An 11313-nucleotide genomic window follows, 5' to 3' on the forward strand; every position below is an offset into this window, starting at 1 on the left:
CTCATCCTCTCACATGCAGACACTGTACATGATGCTCTGTTACAAGAACATTCACTCCTTTTGACATGTACAATGTAAAGCAACTTTTTTTGAGGGCTTGAATGCTAATATTGTGTAATGAGCAATTGTAACAGGAAAGTGCACAACAAAACACTCATCAATAAAACACGTTTTTTTAGACTTTCTATTTATAGCTGTGGTAATAGCAAGTTGTTGTTTTTTTTTATTGCATGTGACCCAAAAACAACTAGCAGAGGTCTTTCCGCTGAAATCCCCATTCCACTGAGACCCCGGCCAAAACACAAACAACTTCTGTCAAAACATAAATCCTCAATGTGGAGCCAGAGCAGAAACATCACTATGGAGTCTAATTCATGTCAAACATTTAAACCCAACATCGCATTAAGTTGATTCCTCTCACTACATGAAGGTCATTTAGCAGTACAGTAAAAGTAATGAATAACATTCACCTTTAAAAAGAAAAAAAAGGAAGAACATATAGAGTAAAGTCACAGAGTTAACTGCTTTATTTCAGCTTCCAGCTCAGAGGAGTGCCTGTCTTGCCTCTGGCTTTGCAGGTTGCACCAGCCTGCTTCATAAATACTGCAGAGCCAACGTTTGAAGAAAAACCCCAGCCTCTCTCAGGTACAACTACACTGAAGAGAGCTTCATTATCTACAGTATGGATAAACTGTACCATAATGTGTGTGTGTGTGTGTGTGTGTGTGTGTGTGTGTGTGTGTGTGTGTGTGTGTGTGTGACTTTTAAAACCAAGGAGAAGAAGGAAGAAGAAACTGATTTGACCAAGTTTCTTTTAAAAAATCTTTAAATTTCTGGAAAAAAAAAGGAAGCGAAAAGTAAACCTGCAAAAAGTAAAACTGCATCATCACTGACAGGATCGCAAATTTATAGTCTATGTCATCTCAGTTTGACAACATGTACTAGCAAGATATAACCATATTGAAAAGTGCTGGCAGTGTTTTATTGTTTCACTTTGTTTGCCGCTCGTCCTCATATCACAGCTGAGAGGTGCAGCGTTACAACTTTATTTCACTGATTTTTTTAAGAATTGCACTATGACAGATTAAGCTAAAGGCTGTCTCTCAACAGATTTCTGCGTATCACTGAGGAATGTGTAGGCATGGAACAAGAGTATTGTTTTCAGTTTGTATTCCTTTGTTCCTTTGCATTGGCTAATCAAATTTTAGCAGGCTTTTTTGTATGCAGGTGAAGTGATGTGCAAAATAGGCAGCCCGCTTTGCAGACTCTGCAGATAACAATTTGTCTGCAAAGTCTTCTCTCACCTCTGTTACTGTGTCTCAAGCTACTGGTTAATTTATGAACAATGAGCTGTGTACTGAATATCTCCTTAGTCATACATGCTGGCTGGCTACACTGAAGCCCAAAAATATGTCCTTCATCAAAACAAATAGAATCATTGTAGCGATGCCAGCAGATAGGTTCAGTATAAGCAAAAACAAGTGTTAATTTGGATGCTTGATTAAGTATTGAAAGGAGAACTGGCGGACTACTTTGCAAGGCGATAATTATTTCATACGTCTTGAGTCATACAATTTTTGTACAACCTTATAACTAAAAGAATATGCTTGTTTCCGAATATCTAAATCAGGACACCAAAAATAAAGAAAACAGTTTAACCAACATTTATTTAAGCAAAGCAAAGGAGTGTATTGAAATACAGGTTATGTTGAAGACAATGCCTACACTACACCACCTACTTGCAAGATAACAAACAGGTTAAACTCACCTCAGCATTTGTAGAACTAACAGCCAACAAAATGTGTACAGTTACATTAAGTTATTCATTTATAAATGCAGAGAGAAACTGGTTATGTGTTCTGTGACAGGAGTCAATGACAGTGAGGAGCTTACAGAGATACAAAATGCAAGCTTTGAGTAGGTAAGTATCCCTTACCTATTTATTTTATTTATTTATTTATTTGTTCTATACCAGCACACCTGTGCCGTACTCTAACTCCCTGATGAAGGCCATATAGGCTGAAATGCGTCTGTGTTTTCCACTCTTTTTCTTTCCTTTCCACCCTAACCTCTCCCCCATCAGTGTGCCTGTAACCGCTTCAGAGCCCACTCCATTACCAAACAGAGGTAAGCTGGTCCACTGTTGTTGTTTTTTCTACCATTTGTCCCTACTACAGAGCACCTTGCATTACCCATTACCCGACACACAGTGAGCACGCCCGCTTCCATTAATAGTTTTAGCTTTTAGTAACTTTCTGTATGTTCATACTGCTGTGGCTTCACAGATTGCTATATTATTGTTTTGGTGCAAGGTTGCGGCACTCAGCGACAGTTTTTAGGCTGCAGAAAACTGTCAATCAAACAAGCAGACAGACAAAGTCAGCAACTACTCATGCAGAAAGTTCAGTTTTAAAAACTGCAATAGTCAAATAGATTTATGAAACTTTTAACTCTTTACTTTAAAACTGGAATTCCTAATACAATCCAAAAGTACAACGAGTTAATAATCCAAAAATGTTACTATTTTGGTTATTTTCTTCACTTTGAAACATAAAGTGCAATCCGTGGTTTTGTGTGTGTCTCTCTCTGTCCCCTACAATAATCTCTATGTTCCTCTTGCTGGTCACACAGATTACAGCGTGACGACAGGCCACAAGAGGACACATTGTCCTTAACATCTGGTCATTGTGAGTTTGTTTTTTTTTCGATTTGTTTTAAAGTTCAATTTGTCATCAGTCCTGTTCAAGCCATCACGCAGTAGAGCGTGTAAGGGTGTTGTTCTAATAGTGCCGGTAGTACACTCAGTTAGTGTTTCCTGGATACCAGTTCGTGATGAACAACCGAGGGTCAGACGGCTGCACAGATCAACTCTAAGACTTAAAAACAAAAAACTCAGGTAATGGAACATACAAATGAAGTCCTGCCTTTCAGGCTGAATCTAGGGCCGATGTTATGGTTAGGAATCTAATTTGTGTATAGAAAAATAATTTAGAATATATATTTAAAAATTATGACAAATATAAATATATATATATATATATATATATATATATAATAGAATAATTATAATTTGATTGAATGTTTGGTTTGCTTATAGTTAAGTGAAGTCACCTGAAATGGGCCAGATAAGGTCAGAGCATCTTAGTTCTTTAAAATTTAATGAAACAGACAATCATAATGACTGATCTTGAATGGTTCCTATAACACTAACTATTTTTTATAACACAAGTTTGTATTGGTCCTAGTTTGCTGGAGGGATATGGTACTGAAAGGGAGTATGGCATAGCATAAATGACTAAATGTAGGGATAGAGCAATCGTTTGTAATTACTTTGTTGTAACAATGCCTTTTCTGCAATACATCTTTTGCATTTGTGGGATGAGCAGCAGAGCTGAGTGTGTGTTGCGCCCATGAAAAACTTGCCAAATCTTCTCTGCCAATACCTAACAGCATATTCAGCTCTGCTGCTCATCCCACAAATGCATCTTCCTTACAAATGTGGCACCATTTAAAAGGGAAATAAGCAGGCTTTCCAACGGTATAAGATTTATTGCAGAGAAGCATTGCTACTACAAATAAATAATCTACCAAACCTAAATTTCCTTACTTTTTGTGCAATGTTTATTAAACAAATTTGATATGAAATCACTATTGGCACAGTTTACCTGAATTACCAAAACTGGCCCCTTTAATCTGACTTCACCCTTTATTTCTGAATAAAGTCTAATGGCTAGTATGCATGACACATAACCTATACTTCTAACAATGAGCATATAGAGTAACCCATCCTCTCTCTGGGAAGTCTGAACAACATTACAATACCAACCATATAACACAGATCAGTGTCGTAAAACATGTGAGCCAAATAGTCGCTAAAATGGAGCTTTCCTCTCTCCCTCTCCTCCCTCTCTCCAGTGTCTGAATCTACAAGATCAGGGCTAAACTGTCAACAAAACAAGAATCAGTGAGGATTCCTCCAAATATATTGGGGTATGTCACAATTTTCACTACACAAATAGCAAAACACTTTAGATGAATAACTGCCTGTGAAAGGGAAATTCATGGGTATAACAAGATGATCAGTGAGGGGACAACAACCTTTGCATAAATAACAACATATAATTAGATCATCAGATTTTTTTGACTTTATAGATTTTTACTCATAAATGAACGAGTGAGCGATTGGCATCAGCTTTCTGATAAACATCAACAACTTCAAAAGTATTGACGCTGAGAACAGCTGTGCTTTCAATCATTTTGAATCCTGTTATCTTGAGATCATGTTAATTATTGAACTATCTCAAAAATAATGAGCTTTGATTATCTCAAGATCACAAAAGCATCAAGCTGTTACCATAGAAACACAAGTATGTTTCAGCTTATCACTTATGTGAATGTTTATAAAAGATGAGTACTTTAATTTGGGTATGCATGGATGGGGTCTTTACAAAAGTAACGACTGCTTTAAGGTGGTTTGTCAAATTCTCTTTATGTATCAGTAACCAATAAACTAATTGTTCGGAGGAGGGGGGGGTCTATAGCCATGTGTCTTTACATGTACTTGTTACAGGACAGTCACTCATCATGATACAAAAAAGTGGTTTAACTATATAAATATTCAAAGCTCCTCTCTCTCTACACTGACACCATAACACACAACACAGACAAGATTGCGTCAGGTTTTGCTCCATCATGTTTATGTTCTTAAACCAGGTTCTCTATCTCGGAGAAAACAAACTCACCTTCATATGAACATGTAAGTGCTACCACTCCAGGCTTGCATTGAAAAGTCACTATTGCATATCAAAGAAAAAGTGGATGTGCATGTACGTTTCCCAATACACATTACTACATTACGATATATAATATGAGAATATTTTTTAAGCCCATGCATGGCATGATAGTATAGATAGCTGTTCTTCAGTGTTAACAAATATTCAAGCACAACATAGAGTTGATGTGTGAGTCTGCTCCTGCAGAGAGATGTCATCTGAAAATGCTTTAGATTGATTCTCAAATCGGTGCCAAGTCATTATATCACACTAAAAAGTGTACAGAGTCATGAATGTTTGATCATCACAATTTTGGAGACAACAATCAAAGTATATAAAGGAGAGAATCAATTCACCAAAACATAGATTCAACAGACAACAAAAGGAGACGATATAAGTATTGTAGAATAAAACACGAAAAATGAATCAAATTTAGATTGCCTGTTTGGGTCAAAGGGGATTTTATAAAGGGTTTCAAGCTCTGCCCGTCCGGAGCTGAGCTATACATGTGCACCATTCAGTTTTTAAAAGCGTTAGGCCTATAGATTTTTCTGAATGGCTCACATCCAAAAAAACTGCAAAGTCAGCATTTATATTAACGCATAATCCTTCTGGTAAAGCTTAAACTTCACAAGCAGGACTCACATGTTGGTAACATGTCAAGAGAGATTGTTCTCTGACTGAGATTTTTTGCACATTTAGATCAAAATAAACCAGATACTGACTTGCTGATTTATATTTATTATATTATAAAATAATAAGAAAAAGAGACTGAAATCAGCGCTTTCAGGTGTGAGCATTTCCACTTGCTAACACACAGGGATAAGCTTCCAGCACAGCGTTATTAAACCAGTATTCAGGGCAGGGCACATCCACCTCATTCATAGATTTTTTTTTTATCACGACCAGCTATTTTTGAAAGGTTACATTATCGTTCAACAGCTCCCTACATTGAGACTTTTTTTTTTTTTTTTTTTTTTTAAACTTCCAAAACCTTAAAAAAGATGTCTATTTCTAATAAACACATCACAATAAAAATAGAGCAATAACAATTGACAATCAATAACCCTGACCTGCAGCACCAGAGGGGGCTCTTGTAAGGACAAAGTTGAATCACATTTGGCTCCATCATGTGTTAAAGTTTGAGAGCACGTGCACCACGCCACTGGTCAGCACTCAGGATAAACAGAAGTTTTTTTTTAAATGTTTACATTTGACCTCTCACCTATTCATGCGCACACAGGCAAGCACATTCGCTCACACACACACTGGCACAGACACATTTTTACTCGGCATGCTAAGTGCACCATCCATTTGCTTATCAGCTGCACAAACACAACGCGAGCAAATGATGATGCCCAAACTAAGAGCAATGACAGAAAGAGGGTGCACAGACAATGCTGCTATTTAAAGCACCATATCAGGCGTTATTCAGAGATTTTTTTTTTTTAAAGTAGCCTCATGGGTCAGAGTAACAGTAAAAGGCCTATGCAGCACACAAATCATTCGTGTCATCATAATAACGCTTATTACAATCTATGGTGTCCCGTTTGGCCCGTTGTCAAGAATGATTCGCGCGTAAAGCTGTCACGTATGCCAGCAGTGACAAATAGAGGATAGCAAACAAAAGTCTGCAGTTGTTGAAAGGTCAAATCATTGAATGTGAAGTGAAAAATGATTCCAAACTTAGGCTAGTCTTACCTGGTCCCGCGGAATGCACGGCAGCGAAGTCCTGCGGTGGGACTTGCTGTTGCTCTGACTATGAGCCATCATTTCCGAGGCCGCTATGGAGCTGGACCTCCGTCTCCTTTTGAAGACAGGGATGTCCTCCTCCTTCGCCCCGGTCACAGAGCCACAGCACCCCGTCCCGCTGGTCCCTGAGGCCGGCAGGAGCCGGTCAGCATACCTCGCAAGCAAAACCCCCAGCAGCCCCAGCAGGTAGGCCAGGTAGGGTCTCCAGCTGGCCCGGACCCTGCTCAGAGAGACGATGGAGACGGCCCTGATGACGCTGATGAAGACGAGGATGGACACTCCCTGGCGCAGTCGAACGACCAGCAGAGCCCCGCTGCCCACGCAGCCTAGGACTACCAGGGTCGCGGGGAGCGAGAGCAGCTGCTCCTCGGCGCCGCGCAGGAGCGACTGCGCCGCGGCTTCGCCCAAGTGGCACAGCGCTAACAGAAACACCGCGGTCCGGACGAGCACCCCGCAGCGGATCAGATAAAGCCCGACCCAGAAGAAGGCACATACGAGAGTAAAAACTGGGGAGACGCAGTAACATGCAGTGAAAAGCAACTCCACAGCGCAGCCCGCCGAGAAATGAAGACTAGAACCGGAGCTATTTCCGCTGCTGCTGCTGCTGCTGCTGCTGCTGCCTGCATCCCCGTCGACCAATCTGAGCAGCAGAGAGAGAATAACGGTGATGGATGCAACGCAGACAGCAGACGACACTCCTCGGTGAGTCCATGTCACGGCGACTCTCAGCCACGACTGGCTCCCTGCGTCCTGGTGCAGCGGGGTGACACATGTCTTCACGTAGCCGTTGCGCTCCAACGCTGCCCGGGGATATTTTTCATGAGCGCTTCTTGATGAACCTCTGTCGCTGTCTGCCTCCAAGGCCATCGTATCAGTCGGTCAGGCGGAATGCTTGAACGCTGACCGTCTTGGGAAAAACACAAGAATTAGTCCCTATATGTTCTTTCTATAATTGCCATGATCATGCATGTCATGTCCTCTGTGTACCAAGTTATTGGTCTGTGCGAGAGCAATCCTAGTTCAATAATTCTGCAGGAGATTTAAAAGCTACCAAAATTAAAGTTTAAGGGTTCAAAACTTTTTTTTCCTACGTGTGGTGCAGAACTTCCCTATTACATTTGGTCTATTTGCCCTTAGTAAGTCAACCAGTGAACCAAAAACAGCAACCCCTGGCGTTTCACACATCTAGGCCACTGACTCCACTCCTCTCTATAGTCTCTCTCTCACCCTCTCTCGCTTTCTCTCCCCTCCCACTAGACACTATCCCATTTTTGTGCCACTCTGGTGATTCCTCTCTCATGTTTTTAGCTCCTCTCCCCCATGTTTCTCCTCACTCATGCAGGCTGAGGGCTGCCCTGGATGTGACTCAGTTTAGCAGTGGATGGATGCCATGTTTACATGAAGATTTCCTGCCTCGTTCAGGGAGATGGAGGAGGAATTAAGAGAATTAACTGTGATGATCCTGTAATACGTTTCAGAGGCACTGCAGTGTATAAATATGACAGGGGTTGAATAAAGGGGATATCATAACAGCACCAAACAACTTAAAAATATATCATGTATCTGTCAAAGGTCCCTTAAATCTCACATGTCAAAGACACTTTCTACAAGGAGATCACTATGAAGAGTTTACGATCCCCCGTGTTCCTATAAAGAAGCTACTTGTTTCAGTTTTTTGACAACCCACAGTTCTTTTTCCTGGCTACAAAACAAACCTGCAATGAGAACAAAAGCACAATCCTTCAAACAAAAGAGATAACATTTATATGTGGTTGTAATAATCTTGCACATCGTGTTTTTTTTGTTTTTTTTAGGATTAAAATGCTAACTCTTTCTCCTGTGGCAGAATAAGTGAGCAGCCTTCACCTGTTTGCCCTACATTTCTAAGCAGATTTAAAAAGATATAGTGCTGTCACAAAAAGCTATGTTCTATTGTCTCTTTTTTTAGTATTCAATGCAAAAAAAACCCCATATAATTTCCTTTAGTTTATGAAAGGAACTTTTATAGAGTGTTTTCAAAAATGTTATCGTCAGCCTGCAGCAGGCTACTTGGAAGTATTTCCATCCATCAGAGTGCTGCAGCTGCATTAGCTCCTTATTTTTTTCCAGATCTTACTTTAATGAGCTTTAACTCTTACTTGGTTGCTAATGTTTGAGTGTAACCATTATCCTTCCAGCTGGTTGATCTTGTCCATTATTGTCCAGCATATGATGAGAATATATTGAACTCTTAAAAAAAAGGCATGTTTGTTATGTTCTGATCCCTAAAGAGTCCTTGTTTCTTCTCTCTCTCTTTGCTGGACCATCAACCCTTCTGAGACATCCCTAACTCTCTCTCTCTCTCTCTCTCTCTCTCTCTCTCTCTCTCTCTCCTTGCTGTCAGCGCCCCGCACCAGATGTTTTCAAACTTGCTCTTCATCCCCCCCAGAGTACTCATCCTCTTCTCTGGCCTTTGTGTGCGCGCTTGTCTTTGTTTTCCCCTCCCTCTGCGTGTTTGTTCTTTTCTCCTTTTCTGTGTGTGAAATTCATGCTCAGGCCTTACCCTCTCAGGGGTTGTTGGGTAGCCTGCGGTCTAATATTGTGGCTGACGTATAAGCTGACAGAACTTTCAATATAATTCATGACATTTTCCCTTAAGCAGCAACATCTCATGTCCCTTCATCTCGAACCCCTTACACCGCCACACCAGGTTTAACCTCGTATTTGTTCTGCTTGTAAACACAGTATGATAACTAGCCTCTCTTTGTGGACACATGCATGTGTGTGTTTTATCCCAGCAGAACACAGTGGTTTGTAGTTAGCTGGACAAACACGCTGCGAAAGAGGGTCGCTCTGAGGTGGCAGATGACACACGAGAATGGAATGGATTGACTGTGTGCAAATAAATTGGATTGAGACCAGTGGTGAAGCACAGGTGCAACAACTGACCTTTTCTGCAACACACATCTTCTATCCACCTGTAATCTTATAGATCCAACATACACAAATGTAAAGCACACACCACCTCATGCGAACAAATTACAAACTTCCATGTGCAAAGAAACAGTATTTGTACAATAGCAGGCACGGGAGAGCTCTGAGCTTTCCCCAGTCTTAGTTAAAGAGACACATATGAAAACTGAAGCCGCTATCACAGCAGTGATAAGCAGGTTTTTATCCATGGATTCCAGAAGGGTTAGCAGACACAGCTTATCATGCTGCTGACGCAACGCCATCCTGTGCCCGGTAAAGAGACCCTTTTTAGTATGGCCGACAGAGACTGACTAGTTTGGTTGGTGTTTCCTGCTCTGGTCTGATGACATCAAGCAGCAGCAGGAGGTCGTGTTAAGCTGGGTGCATGTTTCATATCCGAAGAGAAGGTTGGATAAAGTATACTGTGGCTTCTCTGCTAGAGTCACAGATTTATAGAAAGTTTGTTCCACTTGTAAAACGTTGATGCAGCTCGTAAATACGACACATGGCCATATAAAATGAATATTTCCTTTCCGCAACATACAGTAAATTTATCTTCTCCTCTGCCACACACACAAACATGTGCACGTGCAAACCTATAAAGATATTTGAGCTACGTGTTCCAAGTTGTTTCTGGCGTGAACAGGCCACTGTTGGAGATTTATCCCTGATTGGGAATAAAAAGCAGGATATGATACATTTTCTGCTGCACTAACTCATAAACAACTCCTAATGCATCATATGGAAACAATTAAGGAGAGACCGAGCAACGCTGACCAAGGTTTAAGTGTGTCGTGTGTGTTTGTGTGTGTGTGTGTGTGTGTGTGTGTGTGTGTGTGTGTGTAAGTGTGTATGTGTGTGTGACCTGTGTGGGTTGGGGTACTACATGTGTTTGTGTGTTGTGTCCATATTTAAAGCTCATGTGAGGAACTTTTGGTTTGTGTGGATTTTTCTTATCGAACGTCCTAATAGTTTAATATTGGAAATTAAGCATACCATCTGTCCTGTTTGTGTTTCTGTCTGCATGTAGTAATAGATACAGTGTGCTTTTTACCTTCATTTTTTTTATTGGGTTTCAACTTGAACAGTACAAATCGCTGCATGATGTACAAAAAAAGTATAAAGCGCAGTGGGCTTTTCTTTTGAAGTTTTTATGTCTTTTATTTGTTCACTGTGATACTTATTAGCTCTCCAAGATCGTCCATAGATTTCTGTCATCTGCCATTCTCTCAATTTTTCTGCAGTTTTAATAAACACAAAAATATGTTTTCCATGCAACATTAAATTAAGTCATTATGAATGCTCAAACAGATAAGGTTATTATCAATCCTCCCGCCACACTTTCAATTCCAGGAATGTTTTTTTTATGATAACATTTTTAGTGAAACTTCATTGTTACTGCCTATAGTATTAGTATTAGTATTTTTTTTAATTTTATTTAAACCTAATAAAAAGATTTTGGAGTGAAAAAGAGTTGAATGTGTCCGGCCATCTCAGGCATTGTATGTCATCATCATCGTGGATAGTAAAACTGTGAGTTACAAACCTCTGACTTTTACACAGCTTATCTTAAATGTTGTTTACTCTTTAAAGGAAGTACAAATGTTTTCACCATCAACCGATTTCTTGCACTCCAGACTTTCTTTATGGTGTCAGTTAAACATCCTGGATGGTGCAACGAGTAATTGACCAGAACCACAGAATCATTGTGTCAAAGCTAAAAGATGATGACATATCATGGCGTTGCCTGTTTTGATGGATCAGTTTCTCACTTTCACTTTCTTTCTTACTTTTCTTTTGGTAGCTACTAAGCTACCTTTTTGTTACTTGGTAATGA

The 11313-nt window shown here is 40.1% G+C and overlaps 1 protein-coding gene across 1 annotated transcript in view; it reads right to left on the reverse strand.

The window, feature by feature from the left end:
* LOC109988485 (cGMP-inhibited 3',5'-cyclic phosphodiesterase 3A-like) overlaps positions 1 to 10657 on the reverse strand; it is a 58349-nt gene extending 47692 nt beyond the window's left edge. The window contains exon 1 of the mRNA XM_065960406.1: positions 6474 to 10657. Within this exon, the coding sequence (XP_065816478.1) occupies positions 6474 to 7391 (918 nt within the window). The 5' untranslated portion in view covers positions 7392 to 10657. The remainder of the gene's footprint in view (positions 1 to 6473) is intronic.
* Between the last annotated feature and the right edge of the window lie 656 nt (positions 10658 to 11313).

The sequence above is a fragment of the Labrus bergylta genome, chromosome 11, assembly GCF_963930695.1.
Source record: "Labrus bergylta chromosome 11, fLabBer1.1, whole genome shotgun sequence".
In the NCBI taxonomy this organism is placed as follows: domain Eukaryota; kingdom Metazoa; phylum Chordata; class Actinopteri; order Labriformes; family Labridae; genus Labrus; species Labrus bergylta.